We start from the raw sequence: 24389 nt of genomic DNA, 5'->3' as shown, positions 1-24389 counted from the left end.
CTTTTGAGGTTAAATGCTACTGACATAAGCTACACCTGAATCCAATCAGTGCAGAGACGTTGAGAAGATTCACACGAAAGGACTAAATTTGTCACAAATGGGTTGGTTTCCGATCTTAATGTAGCCAAGTTGCTTTACTCTGACCTCTATTGAACAAATCAACTTAATGGGCACTAGGAGTGCTATAAAACTTAACAATGGAGTGATTTTTAACTTTTAAAATATAGTTATGAAGCAAAATGTTGGATAGCTTCTACAATACTGGAAATCAAATTAAATCTAGATGTTTTTTAACAGTCTTGACAGATATAATCCTAGTTACCATGTAAATTTATGGTAAGCTGCTGTGATATTAGCCACAGGTGCTACTTTTAATATATGAGCCGCATCTGGCTGGGAATAGAATTTCTCAGAGGACTGAAAATGACCTCACTATCAGACAATGGAAGGGAAAAATCAAGACCACTGTGGCATATAAAAAACTGAAGATGTGGTCCACAACTAAATATTTCACATAAAATTCATTTTAACTCTGCAGTTGTAGGTTAAAAGATATTATGTTTTCAATATTTAAGAGGCGTAGATATACTTCAACCAAACAGCCAAAAGATTAAGAATGTAAGTCAGTTATGAATACCCTGGCTACGTATATAATACTAGTTTTCCATCCTTTGATCAATGTCGGGAAAAATGATGCACTAAGACTTGAAAAGAAAATTCTTTCATGGTTCCCAAGCACAAAACATGATTAGATACCACCAAGCATACCAAACCAAGATGTAACAATTACTGATCTCTAAGCAGCAACTCTCCAGCGCCTGGCCAACATCACTGGTTGGGTTTTTAAAGTTCTTTGGAGCCATTCATCACGCCCAAGAAAACATTCTCATGAGGTGAAATTTTTAAAAAATCATTACAAGTAATCACCATTCTAAGTCTGAGAACCAGCAATATCACCACAGACAAATACAAAGAGAAAAACACAAGTTTCTCTTACCTACCCAATTCAAAAATAAAAAGAAGAATATGTATAAAATATACGATTGTTTCCTTTTAAGAAACCCTTTCTGAACCACTCAAAACCCATCATTTGCTAGAGAACTGGCAAGTGTGGAAATGTGATAGAGGATTTACAAAGATTGAATTTCCTATGAAATAACTCTTCCCAAATTAAACAAGCCTTTGTTATCTGAAAAAAATCTCTACAAGAGAAATATTTCTATGAAAATATTCCCTACACCATTGCCCTAAGCTGTGAGAATGGTAGCTACAAAGCCCTATAACATAACATTTTCCTTCTGACCTTCTCAAGTAACTTGAAGGGCTTGATTTTTTAGCTTCAACAGATCAATTCAATCTAGATGATGATTTCTATTTACTTTAACAAGTAATTGGATCTATGCCTGATCTCAATGGGCATCAAGATCCTGAGTGTCTTTAGCAAGAAGAACCTGGTATGATTCCCTGATACTTTTGTGATCAATGGACGGCATTTATATGGAGCATTTAGAAAAGGTAGGCTCACAGAGTCTCATCTGTGGTTAGTTATGATAGAAAGGCACTGGTTAAATTAAATATGGCCTTTCCTTTCAGTGGAATACTCTATATATCCCACCATTAAAAATCATGAAGTAAAATACTTTACTGACAGGGAAAAATGGTCACCATACATAAAGTGAGAAAAAGCAACTGAGCAAAAAAGCATCTACAATATGACTCCAAATATATATACAAACATATGTACATACATACATACTCACAAAATACACATTCACACATACTGCTTTTTAAGTGGGCAGAAGGTATATTTTTCTTCTTCGTACTTTTCTGTGTCTTCCTAATTATAAAACATACTATGCAGTCAGGAAAAAAAAATGTATTTATTAACAAGCTAAACAGACCACACAAACGAAACAGGGTGCTATCATTCCCGTAAGAGAGAGAGGCCTGGCTGATCTCTGTGGGGTATGAGTAATCCATAAACGTTAAACCCTTCTATTTAAAGCTTGCAGTTTTAAACAAATAGGAAGATGGAAGAGACTCATTCTCAAGCTTACACAACAGAATCACAGTTTAAGACATTTAGAATTACAGTGGCCCTCTCTTCTACACACCTGTATCCACAACTGTATGGTCAGTGGCTCAGAAAGCTGGGGTCTCTCAGTGCAGAAGTTTATCTTCTCTACACCGAGTTCTAATTTGCCAAGTTAAGTTTTTAGCTGATCTTTGCAGACCTTTTATCTGGAAGAGACTTCCCCCTCCAGGTAGAAGTTGACCTCCAATCTGTAACTGACTTAGGACAAATAACTGATCAATCAAGTATTATAAACTAATGCTTTCAGGGCAGGGCATGGGAACCACGTAGCAATTTACAGGTCAAATTCCTATCAGTAGCTGGCTATCCTTTTCTTCAAAATATGCAAAGAACACATTGCCTCTTTTAAGCCCTCCAAAATAAACACTGTTTCCTAAATAGAACAAAGAAACAGACTCAATTTTGAACAGCAGAGTTGTTCATTCAAAGGTCTAGGACATTCCTAAATAGAACAGCAATCCATATCCTGAATTACCCCACAACCCTTCAAAATATAGACTTGGGTTAGAGAAGGGCTGTGGCCTTAGAGTAAGTGGGAAGCCTGGCCTTGGAAGGACGGCGCCTCACTGCTTCATCTGTACGTTTGAGCAGGTTCCTTCTTACCATTAGTAACCTGCGCTTCCTAATACGCAACCCTGCAAGGCTGCTGGAAAGCTTCAATGAAACCACCTACATTATTTCCCAGGTCACCCAACAATGAGCTACTAACGCCTGGAAAACACTCATTAGTTCATAAAATACTTTGTGACTCTCCAAACTGTCAGAAAGAAAACTGACTTGGCTGCATTTCTGGTAAATAATGCAACATTAAAGAGTTACCTGTACTACAGGTATGACCTTAAAAACCTGTATTACAGAGTGACCTTAAGGCAACATTTTTACATCAAAAACTTTTTAAATAATTCCTAAAAAAATGTATCAAATAAACTTTTAAAACTTTTTTGTCTGGAACGCCACCAAGTTATGATTTAAAAAAAAGAAAGAAAAGAAAAGAAGATCAGCCAAGAGGGCTGGACCAGTGGTCCCAGAAAAGGAAAGGAATCTGACATTAAAAGAACTGTCGTGAAACAAAAATGAGTGCCTAGTGGGTAACAGGTAGAAGGGCTGCAGCAGCGTGGCGCTCTGTGGAGTCCTGGCAGAACCCGCTGCAGTCCCTCAGGACACCGAGATTTACAAAAGACTGGGTGTGGGTGGTCGGAGCTGTGGAGGCACAACACCCAGTAAGTGCCAACCTCAGCCTCTCCTTGTTGGAGGTGATTTACTAGCCATGCCACAAGTGGCCCATTTCTTTCTCCGACACTTCAAAACTGCCTGCAGAACAGAGGCACAATCAATGCTGTTCTTCTGGGAAGGGTGCCACGGCCCTAAAGATCATCCCATCATACATAACAACTTAGCAGCCAAGTAAGTTGGTCACTGTTAGGAAACATCTGTGTTTAAGGAGTAAGGAAACGAGAGGGAGGAGAAGTCCCTGGTGAGAAAGGGTTTTAGGTAGTGACCTGTAGGAGACAAAAGCACTATGCTCCCCTGGGGCTAAGGGCGCTGACTAGGATCACCTATGTGAGCCCAATCAAGGGGCTTCGTGTATTCAGATTACCTAGGTAACACTGGGAGGGCACTGTGGGAGAGGTACACAAGCACAACCCAAGTCTTCGCCCTCAAGGCACTTATATGTTAGATGCAGAGAGACAAAAGTAAGTAGTCACATTCCTCTGTTGCATGATTTAAGCTGCACTTACATCCTAATTCCGCCACTGGTTCACTGTCAACTTCACCACTGGGCCTCAATAGCCTCATCCGTCCTAGCGCTAACCTTCACAGGTTTAATATCAAAACAAGGCTGAAAGAAAACCACAAATAGGATAATGCAAGGGCTGAATTACAAACAGAAAGAACAGACAAGAGACTAATGTCTGTGGCTACAAAGATCTATGTAAGGCACATGAGCTCCACTTCCTCTCCAGTCCGCCCTGCACCCCCATCCCACACAAACCATCCTTCCTATGGCCATTGATGACCTCCATGTTGCTTAATGCGTGATCATCTTTTGGTACTCATCTTACTTGGAGTGTCAGCAGAACTGATTCCTCTCTCCCTTTTTTGAAAAAATTTATTTATTTAATTTGTTTATTTTTGGCTGCATTGGATTTTCGTTGCTGCGCACGGGCCTTCTCTAGTTGCGGCGAGCGGGGGCTACCCTTTCGTTGCAGAGTGCGGGCTTCTCATTGCTGTGGCTTCTCTTGTTGCAGAGCACAGGCTCTAGGCTCGCAGGCTTCAGTAGTTGTGGCACGCGGGCTCAGTAGTTGTGGCTCATGGGCTCTAGAGCACAGGCTAAGTAGTTGTGGCACATGGGCTTAGTTGTTCCACGGCATGTGGGATCTTCCCGGACCAAGGCTCGAACCCGTGTCCCCTGCATTGGTAGGCAGATTCTTAACCATCGCGCCACCAGGGAAGCCCCCTCTCTCCCTTTTAAAACATCATCTTCTTCTGGATTCTGTGTACAACACTGGCCTGATTTTCTTCCTATTTCACTATAAAGTCTTTCTCAGTCTTCTGCCAACACTTCCTCGTCTATCCAACCCCTAAATGGACTGAGTTCTGAGCCCTCTTCTCTTCTCACACTATAATTTCTGCCTGGGTAACCTCATCTATTACATTGGCTTGGTTCCATACACACCTATGTCTCCCCAATTATCTACAACCCAGACACAAAACTACCTTCTTAGGGTTGACACTGGGATGTCTCATAGCAACGCACACGTAACAATATCCATACCAGAAACCTTGATCCCTGCACACCAATCCTGTTCCTTTCCCACACCTCCCCAGCTCAGTAAATGTCCCTTCCAACCACTCAGTTCCTCAGGTTCTAAACCTGGAAGTCATACTTAACACTCCCTGCTCTTCTTCCTCACCACCCATCACCACTCCTCCCTTGTAGAGAAACTTGGGTTTTCTCTTGATATTTTTATTCCCTGTAAGTGTTATGTGTGGCATCATTGGTTCCTGCTCATATAAACTACTAAAAGCAGCTCCAACCTCTATACCTCTCTGCTTCCCCTCTGTCACTATCCAGTCCAGAATCTCCTGCTGGGTCCACCTAGTGATGATGTCTCACCTGGATGAATGCAACAGCCTCCTTACTATTCTCCTCATGTGATTTTTTGCCCCCTCCCACCTCCACTTCATCCTCTAAGTCCTCAAACAGCCTGCCCACTTCCCATAACACCACGGCCTCACCCCTCCTGTCCTCTTCCTGTCACCTTTCTGGGCCGCCATATTGGTGCATGTGAATGTCCTGGCTGATGCTCTCAAGAACATCAATGATGCCAAAGAGATGCAAACACCAGGTTCTTACTAGACTGTGCTCCAAAGTCATCGTCCAGTTTCTAACAGTAATAACGAAGAATGGTTACACTGGCGAATCTGAAATCACTGATGACCACAGAGCTGGGAAAATTGTTGTGAACCTCATGGGCAGGTTAAACAAGTGTGGAGTGATCAGTCCCAGATTTGATGTGCAACTCAAAGATCTAAAAAAATGGCAGATTGCCCATTTGGTTTCATTATACTGACAACCTCAGCTGGCATCATGGACAGAGAAGCAGCAAAACAAAACACAGGAAAGAAAATCCCGGGATTCTTTTCCTAGGGATGTAGTACACACGTGCAAATGAAATGCCTCAATGGACAAAGGAAATAAAAGAAAAAGAAAATGCATCAGCTCATCAGTTCCTTAGAGAGGTCTTCCCTGACAGCTCTCCTCCAGCTGAATTTGGTTTTCCCATGTTCTCTCTCTCAGCTGTCTCTTCTGCTGCAGAGGCAGTATCCACACTGGCAAATGGAAGGGGTTGCCTGGATCAAATCCCAGCTCCACTGTGGGGCCCTGGGCAAGTCACTTAATCTAAACTTCGGTACCCTCATCTGTAAAATGAGGTAAATATCCTCTTCAAGACACGGTTTTGTGAGGATTAAATGAATAAATACATGTAAAGTCCTTACAACATAGTGCCTGGCCCAAAGTTGGAGTGTTCATTAAGCATTAGCTATTAGGATGTTTCTTCATGGCACTTACCATAACTGGCAATTATATATGCATTATTTTCTTTGTTTATGCTCTCCCTCCCCTACTATACTATAAGTGTTAGCTCCAGTTCCAGTATGGCCACTAATGTTTTTGCCCCCCTGTCCTTGGCTTCCCCACTTCTTCAGTGAAAGGGACGACTAGCTGACCTCTCAGGTACCTTACAGTTCTAATCTCTAACAGACTAAAGAGGCCTCTTACAGAGAAGTAATGAGAGGTAAGGTTAGAGACTGTGGGCAGCTTTGAAAACCTCTGAGAAGATGATGTCTTGTAAGACGTAACAGAAAGGAACTGGGATTTTCTGAGCAGAGACCAACTTGGTCACAGTAAAACAGCATGCAGGCCAATGAAGGCAGAGAGGGCCTAGAAGTAAAAAGCCATGAGGAAGCTCCTGCCAGAGCGCTAGGGGGAGGAGAGGTGCACCCAGACCAAGCACAGTCCCTGACCAGTTCCTGGTGACTGATCACCAAGATAATTCTTCAGTTTCACGTCTGGGTGCTTGAGAGAATGGTGGTCCTGCTGAGACAAACAAACAAGTTTCTTTTAGGAAACTTTCTTGTAGGAAAGACAGAAAGACAAGAGTTTGCCTTCAGATACCTTAAAGCTGAGGCAATGCTGAACGAGGGAGAGAGCACCACAAGGACCCTCCATGCCAATCTTTAGCCCAGCTCACTGAACCAATCTTAGGGCCCTCACTTCCCCCACACATTACAAATAAGATGTGCCCTCTTTCTCCCTGTCCCTGACCACCTGCTGACCCCTCCCCCGTAGCTCCTTCCTTCAAAAAAACCTATCAGACCTATCAAAACTCCCCCTCTCCAGGCAGACTTCCTGGATTGCACCTTTCAGCTTCTTAGTATTTCAGATTTTAGTGCCCAGTTAGCATGACAATTTTAAAAATCAACTATCAGGACTTCCCTGGTGGTCCAGCGGGTAAGACTCCGTGCTCTCAATTCAGGGGGCCCGGGTTTGATCCCTGGTCAGGGAACTAGATCCCGCATGCATGCCACAACTAAGAAGTCCGCGTGCCACAAGTAAAGATCCCGCATGCCACAACTAAGACCCGGCACAACAGAAATAAATAAATAAATAGATAAATATTTTTTAAAATCAACTATCAATATCTTATACAAGGCAGATGTTCCACCTCCCCAACAAAACTGGGAATTCTTCTGGGCGGGAACGGAATCAGTTGCTTCTTTTGCATCTTCCTCCTTCCACGCCTTGGGCCCAGAGCAGTGCCAGCCCCTCAGTGGTTGCTGGCTCAAGGACCTCACTACGCTCTCTGATCCTGACAGAGCCAGGCCCTCTGGCTCTCAGTGGGGAGACCACGTGGCTCCCAGCCCAGCCCCGACTGGGTCTGCTCCAGGCACCTGGTGCATGTCCATGGCCAGTGCTGCAGTGGCGAGGACAGGGCATTTGAAGTCAGTTTGATGAATGATATGGTAGAAGGCCACAATCCTGCCTTACTGGCTGAGAGCACAGGAGCAAACTGATTCATTAGTGGCGTTTGCTGTTTTGATAAGACTGATTTTAACGATACAATTAAATGACGTCTGATCAACAGTGATACCCGGGTTGCTCCCGCACAAGCACAGCTTTGTTTGTCCTAGCTGGTGAACAGCCCCTTTCTCAGGGAAGTATTGTCAAACCCATCTAAGGCAGAAAAGAAATCCAACAAGCAGTCCTTGGAAAACAAGATATCCCCCAGAAGAAATCAAAAAATAAACAAAAACACCTTTCTATATCACAGTAGGATCTAAAAATGTTGCTGTGGGAACCAGAGATGAGTCTGGCGCCTACTAACTGTGACATGACCCCGTGTGACCACAGCAAGTCCATGATCACAGTCTGGTTCTGTGTCCTTCTGTAAAATTCAGAGGACTAATTTTAGTGAATTAGTTAGAATGGCCCATTCCAGCCTGGATCAGAAGGGCAATATGATGGTAAATTATCTGCAAAACAGGGAAGAGGATGCATTGCTTTGTTTTGTTTAAAAGGATGTAGAGAAAAGATCAACACACAGAGAGCTCAGAGCCAGGGTGAGCTCTGGTAGGCCTCCTGAGGTGAGAAAGCCACTGGTCACCACCTGGCCACAGAAACGTGAGTGCAGCGTTGTAGCTGCTGCTCGGAAGAGCTGATAAAGAGTTGATAAAGCCTCTTCATCAGGCACCCAAGGTCCGTATTTCAAAACAGCTGAATGCAAGTTTCTATGTCATGGCCCTAATGCACCAAAACTCTATTGACAAAACTCTTGCTGTGCAAACCTAAACACTATTGATAATGGCTGTACTGAAACAATGGAGTGGCATACCAAAGAAAAACAGAAACAGAACAGAAAACAAGACCAAAATACTTTTAAGTGATTACTTAAGGTCTCCTTAAATTATTTTCCGTAATTATCGAGCCAGCAGTCCATTGTTATTAATTCATATTCAGCCTATTTAAGCGGTACCAGCAACGCAGGCTGAAAACAAATGCCTCAGTAATTTCCTAACTTTTGAGTGTTATTTTCTTGTCAGTTAAATTTAAAGCAGCCCATTTGTGACCACATTATACCAAGTTAATCTCATCTAAAGTGCTTCACAAACCCTAACAGCTACACTAAGGTTTTATACTAATGAAAGCAATTTACATAAATGAAATTTATGTCAATGCATTTCATGACAAATTTTTTATTTTATAATAATTATAGTACTTATATGATAACATCTGTTGATAGTCACAGTCTAAACCTGGCAAAGATTTAAATCCACAACATTTTCCATGCATCATGTACATTATCTGTGAAAAGCAATAAAAAAAAGTAATGAATGCATTAATCATACCAATATCATCTGCAAAGCATAAATCTGAAATACCTTTCACGTCAGCTCAAACTGCTTTTTATTTTTTACACATCTGATTTTACGCCATCTGTAAAAGGGCAAGACAAAGACTTTTGAGGAAATTATATTTCTTGGCTGTTTGACTTTTACAAAATACTCAGGCGAAGTTGTGTAAACAGAAGGTTTACTATACTACTAAGAAAAAACGATGCAGTTAAAAGTCCATTTTTATTAGAGGATGGTGTAATGACCACAGCATTTTCACATTGCAGTGTGGTGTCATATTTGCATTTTTTACACCTGTTTTACATTTCCCCTCATCTATCTATCACATGTGTTTTTACAAATACACATCAGCTCTAAACCTCTTCTATGACATAAACAGCAGAAGCAAGACTCCAAATGATAACATTTTAGGCTCTAATTTCCCTACCCTGGTGGATACCAAACCAACGTCCCAGCCACCACCTGACAACATCAGCGTGTCCTGCCCGGGGCTCCCCGGGACTCCAGCAATAACTTCAAAGTGAAAACCAACATGAATACACCACGCAGATATTCTTACTAGCTTCCCAAATTTCAGGTAAAGTTTACTAAAAGGTAGCGTCTCTACTCTCTACACCAATGACAACTGTGAACACTTTCTCAGGTTTCTAGTTGGCTAAAAAAGCCCATCAGTGGGCACATGTTAAGAGCAAGCAACTGGTGTGATAATCAGACAAGTTTTCACTTTCCCTGGCTCCCAGACACACAGATAATAGCCTAAACTTTAAAAGCAAAATGACACTTTCTAACCTATATGATGCCAAAGCCTTAGGAACACCCTCACTGAGAGCGTTTCTTTACCCTCACCAGGCAGTGAATATCCACTTTCAAGAGCGCTCAGATGTGACATTTATATTACTGAATTACTGACTCATAACTTAATGAACAATAAAAACTGAACTAATTCGTTCGCAAGGAGAGTGCCTGAGACCTCCACCCATGTCCTTCGAGGATCGTTAAGATTTTCATTAACAGTTGTCTGTCTTCTGGTATCAACAAGCCTTTGACTTCACTAAGTGTTTCAGAATGTTAACCATAAGCCTATTATCAAATTCCTCAATAAAACATCTTTACAAAGTAAGTCAGCAACAGTAACTTTCAACTGCTCTACAGCAGGAGCTCCAGGCACAGGAATAGAAACCATTTTACAAACCCCAAACTCACATATGGTGGGTGTTACTGCTGCTAGACACACAGAACCCCACTCCTCCACCATCGTCACCACCGCGAGGCCATTCAGAAGCCCTCTCCCTAGTCCAGTGCCAGAAATCTTTTAACAGCAGCAGTTACATTAACCAAAATGTGCTGAACAAGACATAGCACAAATAGAGCTTGGACCCTGCCCTGTGAGAGATACTCAACTTGGACAAGCTATTAAGACTGAACCATGTAAAAGAGCCATTTTTGTAGGTCAAATCTGGCTGAATATCAGCCAGTTCATAAGATTCCATCTAACAAAATCGAATACCCTGCAGGCAGGCCCCCCTAATAAAGCACAGACAAGGTACAGGAGCTCCTCCTGGAATGCAGAGAATTACAGTTCTTTCTCACAAAGCTCAGTCCCTCTCTCATGAATCAAACCTGCTCTCCATTACCAAGTGGAAACTCCTTATCTCCTCCACCCAGAACTCTTCATTCACCCAGAAGGTACCAAACTAGGTCAGCTGCCCCACCCCCACCCTTACCTTTTCCTGATACTAAGTTTGTTTCTGCACTGAACAGGGGTGGTCCAGTATCCAAGAATGAGAGACTGGGGACAGCCTTCCCAGGGGGCTGTGATGCCGCCTGGCCCACCTGGGCTCCTGCCCTGGAGGGCTCCACCTGCTGGCATCTGGAGTAGCTGTTGCCTGGGTTCAAAGCCTCATCTTCTAAACCTGCTTCCAAAGCATAAAATTTCCTCTGATTTTTTTTTTTTTTTTAATTTTTGGCTGCTTTGGGTCTTCGTTGCTGCCCACAGTCTTTCTCTAGTTGCGGCGAGTGGGGGCTACTCTTTGTTGCAGTGCACGGGCTTCTCACTGCAGTGGCTTCTCTTGTTGCAGAGCATGGGCTCTAGGCATGTGGGCTTCAGTAGTTGTGGCTTGCAGGCTCAGTAGTTGTGGCTCGCGGGCTCTAGAGTGCAGGCTCAGCAGTCGTGGCACAAGGGCTTAGTTGCTCCACGGCATGTGGGATCTTCCCAGACCAGGGCTCGAACCCGTGTCCCCTGCATTGGCAGGCGGATTCTTAACCACTGCGTCACCAGGGAAACCCATTTCCTCTGATTTTGTAAGCTTCCCACTTGTCCCCACATGACAATGCCTAACAAAATGTATCTTTATGGAAGGCTCACACCCACATTTCTAACTGACATTTTGTTCTTTCAACACTATTACCCTGCAGTTGCCAAACACCTAAGAATACGTTTACATGTCACTCAGAGACCTCTCCCTCCTTATGTCTACATGAACAGAAGAAAAGCAAAACTCCTTTACAAATGCCAACCCCACCCTAAGTCCAAGTACTCCAAGTGTCGCAACTTCCTGCCTCGGCCCTGGCACTGCCATGCTCGGAATACTCATGGAGTCTCACCATTACTTTTGCACCGCCACCGAGGAAAGACAGTGGGCTAACAGCAACCAAAACCCACGGCCACTTCATCCACCTACGCCATTAGGATCCCTCGGGAATTTTCACATTTATATTCACTAAGTATTTGCGCCGATCTGAGCTATCAAATGCATGTGGACTCTTTGGAACTAACCATATCTTGGAATAAAACCTCTAAGAGGAAAAAAGTCCAAATATATTTTACTAGCTACTTCTTATGGTAAAACCTAGAATAACCCAAAGCTTTGAGAAGTAGCTTTTCCATCCAGGGTCAATGAAAAGGTTTCTAAAATGTATGGTTCAATTTCTATAGTAATAAAAGAAATGGATTCTAAAGCAAACTTATAATACCATTTCACACACGCTACATAAGCAAACCACTTAAAAACTGTAACACCCCGGACTTCCCAGGTGGTCCAATGGTTGAGATTCCGCGCTTCCACTGCAGGGGGCGCAGGTTCCATCCCTGGTCGGGGAACTAACATCCCACACGCTGCGAGGCACGGCCAAAAAAAAAAAAAAACAGTAACACCCAACAAGTGTAATCTTACTCCTGAAGATTTACTGTAAGTAAAAAGACAAGACTATGTAAAGAACTGGAAAATGTTCTTACCCTACTGAGCAAACAAAACAGAACATTTTTTACCTATATATTCAGCAAAGACTAAAAAAAAATACCTGCTAATACCCAGTGTGAAGTCTCATAGGGGAGATGGGGGTCATCAGCTCTGACCACAGCTCCCTCCAGCGTGTAAAGTTGAGGCCAGGAGAGGTGCTGTCACATGCAGCACAGTGGGCCTCCCCTAACTCCTGCTAAGGGCAGGGCTGCAGTGAGGGAGACATGGTCTTAGCAAGGCATACACACGCATGTGGAAACGCCTGCTCACAATAAAAAGTTACAGGTTCACAGGCTAGAGTGGACATCTTCTCATACCCATCTGGCATACACAGGGGACGGTACCTAGAAGATAAATTTCTAGATTCGTACAATGGGTATTGTTGGTCAATGGGTATTTTAAAAGTTGATAGACATCACCCAATTGCTCTCCAAAAACGTTATATTACTTGACACTCCGACCTCTTCACTCTCCATCTCCCACATCACGACTGCACTTCCCTCCTCACCAGCTTAGACTCCAAAGTCCAATGTTTTGACCCTCCCTTGCACACATCCTTAGTTTCCTTGCCCCCTGTTCCTCCACTGTACTCATCTGGCAAAGTTCAGCCCTTGTTAACAGCTCATACAACTCAATAACAAAGAAAACAAACAACCCATTAGAAAAATGGGCTGAAGACCTAAACAGACGTTTCTCCAAAGAAGACATACAGATGGCCAACAGGCACATGAAAAGATGCTCAACATCATTACTTATTAGAGAAATGCAAATCAAAACTACAATGAGGTACCACCTCACACCAGTAAGAATGGCCACCATGAAAAAGTCTACAAATAACAAATGCTGGAGAGGGTGTGGAGAAAACGAAACCTTCCTACACTGTTAGTGGGAATGTAAATTGGTGCAGCCACTATGGAAAACAGTTTGGAGGTTGCTCAAAAAAACTAAAAATAGAGTTGCCATATGATCCAGCAATCCCACTCCTGAGCATATATCAGGACAAAACTATAATTCAGAAGGATACATGCATCCCCCGATGTTCATTGCAGCACTATTTACAATAGTCAAGACATGGAAACAACGTAAACGTCCCCTGACAGATGAATGGATAAAGAAGATGTGGTACATATCTACAATGGAATATTACTCAGCCATAAAAAAGAATGAAATAATGCCATTTGCAACAACGTGGATGGACCTAGAGATTATTATACTAAGTGAAGTAAGTCAGAAAGAGAAAGACAAATATCATATGCTATCACTTATATGTGGAATCTAAAATACAACATAAATGAACCTATGCACGAAACAGAAAGACTCAGAGACATAGAGGACAGACTTGTGGTTGCCAAGGAAGAAGGGGGTGGGGGAGGGATAGACTGGGAGTTTGTGTTTAATAGACGCAAACTATTACATAGAGAGTGGATAAACAACAAGGTCCTACTGTACAGCACAGGGATATCATGTGATAAACCATAATAGAAAAGAATTTGAAAAAGAATATGTGTGTGTGTGTGCACGTGCACGCGTGTATACAGCTGAATCACCATACAGCAGAAATTAACACAACATTGTAAATCAACTATACCTCAATAAAATAAATTTAAAAAAAAAAAAAGTTCAGCCCTTGTTAAGCCCAATCCTGCACCTACTCCAAGCCTGTGCCCAAGCAGCTGAACATGGCTGGACAAAACACACAAGATCTTCACCTTAAATGTTCGCCCATAAATCTCCAGTGACACTGAGAACTGCCCAGCAACCGACCACATTTCACAGTTCCTTCACTGTCTTAGTCTCTAAGAGGACTATTTCATGCCTTTTCCTATTTTCCCAGATCTCCAACACTCCTCCCTCCCACCCCGACTCATTCTCAACTGATGACTTCACTAAAAAAAAATAGAAGCAATCAGAAGAGAAAACTACCTCTTCTTCCCAAGACAAACGTGGCAACCTACGTGCATCTGTACACATACACTCAGCCTCTTTCCTATCACAATGGATGTACCGTGCCTGCACCTCCACCTGCCCTCTTTTGCCGATCCAGGACAATTATCCCCTCTGACGGCTCTCAAACTGTTATCCCCAGCCTGAACTCTGACCTCGTATCACCAACTGCCGATCCAATATTGCCACTTGGGTGACTGGTAAGTTATCTCAAACCTGACATGTCCAAAACGGAATTCTTAATTCCCTACCCTGCTCTCCACTCCACTTTCCCCAGCCAAGTAAATGGTACCAGTGGCACCACCCTTTACCCTACAGCTTGAACCAAAACCTTGGGACCATCCTGGACCCTCTCCTTCCCCCACATCCAATCTAACAGCAAGTCTGGACTGTTCTATCTTTAAAATAAATGAGAAATCCTGCGTTTCTCTCCACACTCCACTGCTTCCCCCATAGTCTCTCACCATCTCTTGCCTAGCCTATCACATGGCAACCTATACATTCTGCCTGCTGCCACTCTTGCCCTTCTACCATCTGTTCACAGCAGAACAGCCAGGGTGATCTTTTTAGCACATAAACTGAATAATGGCACTTCCCTGCCTGAAATCCTCCAAGAGCTTTCCTTCACAGAATAAAATCCAACTCCTTGCACAAGGCTCCAGTGCTCTGGCCCCTCCCTCTCTTCGGCCTCTTCTCCTTTCTGTCCACTCCAGAAACTGGCCCCCTGGCTCTTCCTCAATCACACCAAGATCACTCCTGCTCCAGGAATTTGGTACTTGCTGTCTCTCCACCAGAAATGCTCTTCCTTCGGTCTTCACATGCTCAGCTCCCTCACATTACACAGGTCTCAGATGTTCCCTCCCCAGAGAGGCCTTTCCAGCCCCCCCCCATCTTAAATAGTGTGCTCACCCCTCTGTCACTCTCCATCCCAATATTCTACTTTATTCTCCCTCATGACTTAATCACTATGTGAAATTATATTATTTGTTCATTTGTTTATTGTCTATCTTCTCTGCTAGAAAGGGAGCTACATGAGCTTAGAATAGTGCCTGGCACAGAGAAGGTGCTTAATAAATATCTGTTAATGAATATTACTTTTACAATAAAAATTAAACTACTTTAAAAAAATTTAACTGCTTGTACAATTGCCACATTGTGAATAAACTATACATATGGAGAAAGACTAGAAGAGAAGAGGTAAAAAGATGGAAGTAGTTGCAATGGGAAAATTTTTATTTACACCATCCTATTTTAATGTTTTATATCATTGCTTTATAATTTTAAAAAATACCTTTTCTGTATTGAAAAATAAATGAAAGATAAGTGAGGATCCATCAGTGCCAGAGGGTCATCACTCTAAACATTAGTTGCGAAAAAGGGAAAAGCAGCCCTGACACCTGGCAGCTGGCCTGGACTACCACCTAGGCCTCCAAGTTGCTAGCAGCCAGCCGGGTACTCAAACCTAGGCCTCGGTGCTGAACAGCAACAGCAACATCAGACAAGGCCACTCTGTGACCATGAAGGATTAGGACAAAAATAAAACCACTCTTGTAATGATTATTGTAATCATGACAATAATGTAATGCAGAGTATCACAGATATCACTCTGCAATGATATCTCAACACAAACAAAACACGAACATTGTCCAAATCACAAAATACCAAACACCCGCCTCTCCTGGCTAATAAGTGACTGTTGCTTCTTTACCAGTTTCAGCTTTGGCCCCACTTTAGTCCATTCTCCCTCTAGGTAAGATTTATTAAAATAGTGAATCATAGAAGAGCCCATTTGCAGACAGCACCCAACCCAGAGCAAAGCTCTGATCCTTAAAGACTCCAAAATCACCAACACCAGCCCAAATCCGGTAGTAAGTCTTTCCAACACCGTCTTCCTGAGATGCCCCACAGTTCCCTATGGTGTGCACCCTTCCTCACCGCAACAAGCAATAAGCCTAACTTGTTCAGCTATTGGTATGTTCCTGGTGGTCTTTGGCTGGTGGGCACTGACACTTGTCATGACATCAGTTGCCACTACAGGCCATTACATGCAGAAGTCATAGGAGCCTGGCTAGAAAACCAACCCCAGGATATAATATCAGTGCTGGTTCTCTGAATACATTCCCTGACATCAGCTGATTTTCTTGTCGTCTGCCTCTTTCTCCTAAAAGGTGAGTGGGGCGGGGGGCGGGCGGGGGGGGGGAAGCCAAGAAAATTATATGTCCTGGTGAATAACGTTACAATTGATCAAGGATACCCTGCACAGCTTCCCTTCCCCCCACCATTTCCGAAAGTACCCTGAGCACAAGGTTAGAGTGGGTCTGGATGACTGACTCATGCGCAGAGTCTAAGGCAACACTACTCAAGTACTTTAAGCCACATGTTCAAGCGCAATAAATTAGCCCAGGCTTAAAGAATTTTAATAAGCTTGGAAAATGCTACCTAGAGCTTATGCACAAGCTTACTGTACCAGTGGGATTCCCTGCCACCAGCCACAGAGGGCTAAGCCCCTGACAAGAGCCATTGAGCATGTGGGGCAGCAGCGACAAGGAGTCGGCTTGGTCCAGGTTTCCTCAGGAGCCGGAGACACAGCAGAAGGCTGGTAGCCAGATGGATGGAGACCAGAACAGGGCATGCAGCACAGTGGAGCCAACGGCATTTACTAGGAAAACGTGTCAAGGTTTCTTTGGTGGAAATCTGGTCCTCACACACCCTTCCAGAAATGAGCAAACACTGTAATCAATGTCTGCATTTATCAAATGCTTGTTTGTACCCAGAACTGTGTTATGTACAACAGACAGTTATTTAAGCCAACGGGATCTCTGCCTTCTAGATGCTGACACATAATATAAATAAAAACAATAAATCTGTCCAGAGGATTATCAAACTAACTGAACAATCATGGAATAGTCTAAAGCACTGACCTTATATAAATGCAATGGAGTAAGAACTGATGGGAGATGACTCTCTAAACAGGGTGGGGCCCTAATGGAACAGTTCCCCTGTTAAGGCTGAATATCCAAGGCAGGGACCAGCTTTTAAGAAAAGCTTCAGGACTTCCCTGGTGGTGCAGTGGTTAAGAATCCGCCTGCCAATGCAGGGGACACGGGTTCGAGCCCTGTTCCGGAAAGATCCCATAGGCTGCGGAGTAACTAAGCCCGTGCGCCACAGCTACTGAGCCTGCGCTCTAGAGCCTGCGAGCCACAACTACTTAAGCCCACGTGCCTAGAGCCCATGCTCTGCAACAAGAGAAGCCACTGCAATGAGAAGCCCGCACACCGCAACGAAGAGTAGCCCCCGCTCACCACAACTAGAGAAAGCCCACGCGCAGCAACGAAGACCCAACACAGCCATAAATAAATAAATAAATAAATTTATTTATTAGAAAGAAAGAAAACCTTCAAGGGCTGGCTATTGGGCTTGGAGAAAATGAGCCAATCTGAGAAGAGGGTGCAGCTTGGGAGATGATTTAGAGACAGAAATGCAACTATAAGGAGAAAGAAAACTTGACAACCATCCAAGAAAAGTAGGGGAAATTAGTCAAGCAGGTGTATATTTCTCAACCGTTTCTACTCATGTCCCCTTCTGATCAGTATAAAAAGCTCACACTCTCTGTTAATGTTACTCAAAATTTGAAAGGAAATTAAATATCCTAACCAACACCAAATCAGAGCAATAGTGGTTTCAGAATCTGATTTTCCAAATCACGCAAATCACCCTCTTCCCCTAGAGCTGAGAATCACCCAGTTGGGTGGTAGCAACTGTCAACAAGGAAGGAGTAACTATCACTGAATTCTTAAGGAAAAAAGGATTTGGATCTTGGATCCACAGGGCACCAGACAACCAGTAGTATTAGAAAGAGTTACAGCCTAAGGTGACAAAAATAGACCATGGCACAAGCAGGAATATGTAATAATTACCTGATTAAAATTTTTGAAAGAGAACTCTTTGTAGATGGCATCTCTCTCACTTAATTCTGACCATCCTGCTGCTTTAAGGTCAAGTATAACTCGGTTCCTCTCCTCTGCTGTCAACCAGTGAGCATCTGCTGACTATGAAAAGAACACATTTAATACATGAAATGTAGAGGTTTGGTTAAATTCAAATAAATTTACTGCTCTTTACCTTATGTAGAGATGTGGAAAAAAGTCTTAAGGGCAACAACTTCTAACCATCTTTGACTCCTTTGTTCTCAAAATACAAAATTCTCAAAAAACAGACAAAAACAAGGCTAGCTCTGTACAGAATAAGCTGTCTCCATTGTATGTGGGTTTATCACCCCTTACATACGCCTCAAACTGTACAATTCAGCTTCTCTGGTTTATTACAGACACAGCTGAGATCAACCATTTGTCCATCTTACCAAAGATCATCACCAATGGCCAGCACTCCAGGACTTGGGAAACTGCGGCCAACACACCCACCCGAGGAAACCCTGCAAGTCCATCGGCAGAACCAGGATTGGAACCCAGGGCTCTAAACTCCTGGTCTGCTGCTCTTTGGATGGTCCCACAGCACCTTAGTAGCCTTCAGTCCTTACTCACATGAGTCTCAACTATCTGGGTTCACCATCCCCTTTCAATTGTAATGAAAACCAACCCTCAAAGAGAAAAAACAAATGCACATTTACAGGGGATTTTGTATAATAACTTCTGGGTGTCCACAGACCCTCTGGACTACAGGTAAAAAGCCCCTGCTTTAGTGGAGTGAGTTTTCTCAGAAACACCGGTAAGACAAACTCCCTTAACTGTCTGGCCAGAGCACTGCCCAGTCGGAAGCACTTGTGCGCAACTGTCCACCTTGTTCCTACTCATCCTGGTGATGATATTCCCAAATCCGGAATTCTATTGGTTAACAGGCCCACACTTTCCATGCTATTTGTTTTTTAACTGAGAGAACTCTAAGCAGCATGTCAGACAGAAGATAAGGACACTCCAGGAGAAGTCAGAAGAGCTATGCTCTCGCTCTGGCATAAGTGCCCACCAGTACCTCCTGCCTTCCCTATATGCAGGGTTACTATCGTCTCAGATGAGGGAGGGACTGGCACCCAGAAAGACTGAACTAATGTGAGGGCTCCTTATCAAAGGGCAACCGGGGGCTGAGCTGTATCCTCTGCCATGAAACTTCAACTCATTCCCACTTCAGAAATCCTACAACCCTTTATCACGGACATCAGTGTAATTAAGAAGGCAAAGTAAGTAACCTTAAAGACAACTTATTCTACAAGGAGGACAAAAGGATGCTAATGAGCCAATTTTCTAGTTTCTCTTCCTTGCTAGGCCAGCTACCCTGCCCTACAACTAACAAAAGAGAAAGTGAGAATACCTCTTAATTAAGGAAAAACATTTAAAGGCTTGTTATCAAAAACCATTTACTGGGCTTCCCTGGTGGCGCAGTGGTTGAGAATCTGCCTGCTAATGCAGGGGACACGGGTTCGAGCCCAGGTCTGGGAAGATCCCACGTGCCGCGGAGCGGCTGGGCCCGTGAGCCACAATTGCTGAGCCTGCGCGTCTGGAGCCTGTGCCCCGTGACGGGAGGGGCCGCGATAGAGAAAGGCCCGCGCACCGCGATGAAGAGCGGTCCCCGCACCGCGATGAAGAGTGGCCCCCGCTTGCCGCGACTGGAGAGGGCCCTCGCACGAACCGGAGACCCAACACAGCCAAAAATAAATAAATAAATAAATAAATAAATAAGAAAATCCTTTAAAAAAAAAAAAAAAAAAAAAAACCATTTACTGTTAAGAACCAATGTATCGATTAGCTTTACAATGACAGCTCTGAAAAATTTCACAGAAAGACCTGCTACAGGAAATAAGCTAACATTTTTATTAAATAAAAATTTTAACTCAACTCAAACTATTTTGGAATCACTGAGTAGCTGCAAAGAAAACTATGAACCATGTTGTGGGCAATGCCGCAGTCACCCGGAGTCTGTGGAGCACACGCTGAGCTGTTTTCCTCCGCCCTCTCCACCATCCACATCCCCAGTGAGGTCAATGTGTGCTCACCACAGATGTCTGCCTAGGAACAGGGACCGTGTTCAGGACTGTGAAATGGAGGCACTTCACCTACATAACACAAATGGTCCCCCTGGGGACATACCCTCTGCGGAACCCTTTGTGGTGGACTTTTTTTTTTTTTCCTGTGGGAGGTGTGGGGAGAGACAGGGGAAAGCATAGGATTTGGAGAGCAACCTTGATTCGAAGCCTAGCTTTGTTTCAGCTGTGGGTGCTGAATTAATCACTTAGCCTCTCACTGAGTAGCAGCGTTCTACAGTGGGGATGTTACAATATCCACCTGCCCAGATTTTTTTAAAGGCTTAAAGAGATCTTAAGTGTGAAGGCACCCAGCAGGGAGCCTGGCACGTGGCAGCCACTCCAATCGCGGCTGCTCATTCATCCCTACCCAAACCCCATAATTTTACTTGATCACCAGCTCCCTAGACACAGGTATGCCTTGGGACACGCCTAGGTGACAGTAAGCACCCATCTCGCGTTCTCACCGTAAACTGCCAAATGGGCTCTGGCAAGCAATCTAAGAAAATGAAATGGTGAGTTTAATGCAGTATTTTCCCACTAGGTGGTGCTGCAAGTTAAAAATTTCCCTCGCGTTAACTTACCCCCCAATATGTTAACTTCTAAAGCGGGGAAACGGACAGGACGCCCCTCGGAAGAGGAAAGAATCAATGTGCAACCAAAAAAATAATTTATTGGTAATTCCTCAAAAAAATTAACACCAAGGCAAATGAGTTAATTCAACATTCAGTGCCCCGTTCACAGCAAGCGAGCCGAGACGGAGACGGTGCCTGCTCTCACCGAGCGCACAATCTAGAGGACCCAACGCCACCTTAATCACATAAAGAGTCCCTAACCGTGAAATATTTTCACAACTACTTTTCGTATTCACTTTTTTTTTTTTTAACGAAAGTCGTCCTGGTTTGTTTTCCGGTTGGCAATTTCGTAGGCTACGACGAAATTCTAGGCCAAGGGAAAACTGTCAGATGCTGCGGCCACCCTTGTCTCAGACCAGCGCGTCGGGCAGGTGCCAGGTGCCCAAACGTGGCTACCCAAAGTCCGAGCCCGAAGGCCCGGCCCACTTCGGGGCCTGCCCCGGTCCCTCCGCCCCTCGGCCGGCACGCCGGGGCCTCGCCCTCCTCCCGCACCGCGAGCCCTCGGCACTCACCATGGCCGCGAGGCTCTGGCTCCTGCCCCGCAGCGCCGCGAACCAACGCCGCGTCGCCCCTCGCGCCCCCAGCGCCGCAGCCATAATCTCTGGCCGCGGGCTGCCCGGCGCGCTGCCTGCCCGCCCCTGCCCGGAGTCAGGGGCCGAGCGGGCAGCTCCCAGCCACGGCCCAGGACTTGCCGCACAACCCGGCCCCGCGCCGCGCAGGCCCAGACGCGGACCTGCCCCGGAAGGCCCCCAGGTGCTTCAATGGCCGGCGACGCTGCTGGCATCTAGGCGGACGCGCGGCAGGCCCCCGGCAGGCCTCCGCAGGCCCAGATGCTGTCAGCCCCGGCTCTGCGGCCCATCCCCGTCATCCCCGCCCGGTGCCGGGTTTCCCGCCTGTGCGAGAGCGGTAGGCGGCCTGGCGAGGCGATGAGGATGGACCTCCGCTTCGCTCTCCGGTGTCCGGGCCTCGGGTTGTCGCCGACCGTCTGACCGCGCTGGGCTCCCTTCTGGGCGGTGGGGCGAACAGTCTGCGCAGGCAGGGGCAGGAACAGATGAGCTGCAGAGGGGCGGGGGGTGATTGGGGACCACTCCCCTCTGCTCGCGGTTGAGTGAACCATAGTGATCCACTTAAGGGCCTTATAAGGCAGGGAGCCGCCGGTTGGAAAGTGAGCTCTGCTCTGTTATTTGCCCTGGGCAAACTGGCTCATCTGTCTTTGCCTAGATAAAATAATTTGGAAAACCTAGCTCATAGTGCTCTCTAAAAGGTAGCACACGCACGGTACACAGGCACCTCGGAGATACATGTGGACAGATTTAGATAAATTTTTTTTATATATTTTTCGACAAAAGTAGTATTCTTTCTTTTTTATATTTGTATTAGTATTTCATTCTCTTATCATCATTCCTTTTTTTGCCTTTTTTTCTTTTTGAGGTGTAATTCACATACCATAAAATTCACCCTTTAAAGTGTACAATTCAGTGCTTTTTAGTATATTCACTTGTATCTTTTTTTACTAAATAGTTTAAGCAAATCAATAATATAAGCAGTTTTGCAGAGGACATAGCAATACACTCAAGAATATTTTTTTAAAACGAGTCCATTTAAGTTCAACTTAGCAGTTGCTAGCATTTGGTTTTATTTCTCATGTGGACTTGGGAAAAATAAAACCTGTTTACCCAAAAGTCTAAAATTCAGACTTATGGCCCAACCCATCTTCTTCGCTTTTGCCCACTTGATGAAAACTCAGCAGAGCAATCTTGCTGTAGACCTTCATCAGATGTCACTGGTCTCAAGGCATTTATCTAAGACATTCTAGTTTCCTTTGCCTGATGCCTTAGGTGGACAGAGACAAGGGTTGGAATTAGAAATTGTATTTCCAATATTTACTTTGGGTTTTTAGGATTATGAAAAATGCTATAGAAACTTGCTCATTAAAGTGAGAACTGAGAAATGAACTGGTAGTTGTGAGGTAACAAGTTGGAGACCCCTCATCATTTTCATTAGTTTGCTTTCATCATTCTCCTTCCCTAACACCACTGTACGAGACTGTGGCATGTCAGCTCCAGTCATGAAAGCAGCAGCAGGATGCTAGTTAGGGCCCAGGGGAAGTGATGCCCACCAGTAGGGGCTGTGAATGCCCTGCCCTCACATGTAGGTCTCTTAGCAGGATTTAAGTCCCTTAGCAAAGATTTACTGGCCACATCCTCTGTAATGGACACTGTTGAGAAAAGCAGTCTCCTGCTCACAGTCTTTCACGTAAGAATAGGCCTTGGACCTGGAACACTTCCTTACCAAAAAAGAGCCCACACAGACTGTGCCAGGCTTATCAGCCTGTGAAGGTATCCTTCCCTCTTTCAGACTGAATGTGTGCTTCTTTGTTCTGCTTAAGCATGGATGTCAATGACCTTGGGGCACACAATGCTATGGCACTAGAGGGGTGCTCTTTAGACATAGGCTGGGGGTGAGGGACACCCATGAGCCACTCTGCACACTACTGTGACTGATCTTGCTGTCTCTAAGTGAATAAAAACACTTCCACCCAGTGCTTGACCATGTGGTTTTCCTTGGCAACTCTGATACCAAGAAGTCATGGACAGAAGTGTTTGGACTTATATCCCTGGTGGCTGGCATTGTGATGATCCTTGCTGTCCTCCATGTACTTGCAGTCCCCTCCTGGCATTGGTTCCTGGGACACGGTGTTCTCGACAGACATGCTTGGCTTGGGGTGGTTTAGCTGGTCTTGGACCACTTCCTTCCCCCGTCTGCTTCCCTTTCCCTCAACACCAGTGCTTCCGGAAGGCTGACCCTCTACACTTGAACCCCCCCCTCCAGGGAGCAGCCCTGCTCCACATTTCCCTCCAGGGGAAACTCTGTAGCTTGTCTGAGCTAAGTGTCAGAAGCAAAGCCATGGATCTGCTGGTCATCCTGGGAGCCTTTCCTCACCCTCCAGACTAGAACAGGGCCCCATTACATATCAAACAATATGGAAATTCCTGTATCCTTGATAGGATAACTCCCACTCTTGGAATTTGCCCCCGAGGAAATAAGACTATATACACAACCATAAATCCAGCAAAAGAGGACAGGTTAGGTAAGTAATGCTGAATCTATTCAAAGGCCTATTATGTAGCCATGGTTAGGAAAACTATTACCAACAGTGAAATATTTATCATCTGTTAAGCAAAAGAAGAAAAAAACAGACGCTATATCATGACTACAAGTATGGGAAACACACATAAGAGAAAGACTGGAGTGATAGGCATACGATGGTTGCCTGAGCCATGGCAGAGAGGCAGGACTGGGTACCAACCCACATAGAGGCTCTGGAGTCAGAATGCTTAGGTTTGAAGCTGGGTTCCACCACTGGAAGCTGTATAACCAAGAGCAAGTTATTTAGGGCCTCATTTACTCATTTTAGAGTGGTGTCAATCTCAGAGGGCTATTGTACAGAGAAATGAAACGGTGTATGTCAAGCACCTCAAACAGTAGCTGGCACACACAGTAATATTCAAATGTTGGTTATTATT

The 24389-nt window shown here is 44.6% G+C and overlaps 1 protein-coding gene and 1 pseudogene across 4 annotated transcripts in view; one reads left to right on the top strand and one right to left on the bottom strand.

The window, feature by feature from the left end:
- Window positions 1–22196, bottom strand: part of PCBD2 (pterin-4 alpha-carbinolamine dehydratase 2) — a 49072-nt gene extending 26876 nt beyond the window's left edge. The window contains exons 1-2 of one of the 4 annotated variants that reach the window (XM_057540705.1): window positions 21596–22196; window positions 18114–18245 (exon numbers count right to left, since the gene is read on the bottom strand). In XM_057540705.1, coding sequence (XP_057396688.1) covers window positions 18114–18245; window positions 21596–21646 — 183 coding nt within the window. In that variant the 5' untranslated portion in view covers window positions 21647–22196. The other 3 variants (XM_007172169.2, XM_007172170.2, XM_007172171.3) reach the window with 3 other exon arrangements.
- On the top strand, window positions 5325–5747 carry LOC130707040 (40S ribosomal protein S15a-like; annotated as a pseudogene).
- Window positions 22197–24389: the final 2193 nt, after the last annotated feature.

This window comes from Balaenoptera acutorostrata, chromosome 2 (assembly GCF_949987535.1).
Source record: "Balaenoptera acutorostrata chromosome 2, mBalAcu1.1, whole genome shotgun sequence".
Classification (NCBI taxonomy): domain Eukaryota; kingdom Metazoa; phylum Chordata; class Mammalia; order Artiodactyla; family Balaenopteridae; genus Balaenoptera; species Balaenoptera acutorostrata.
Note: the sequence above shows the minus strand (reverse complement) of the source record. Positions and strands in the feature narration are given on the sequence as shown.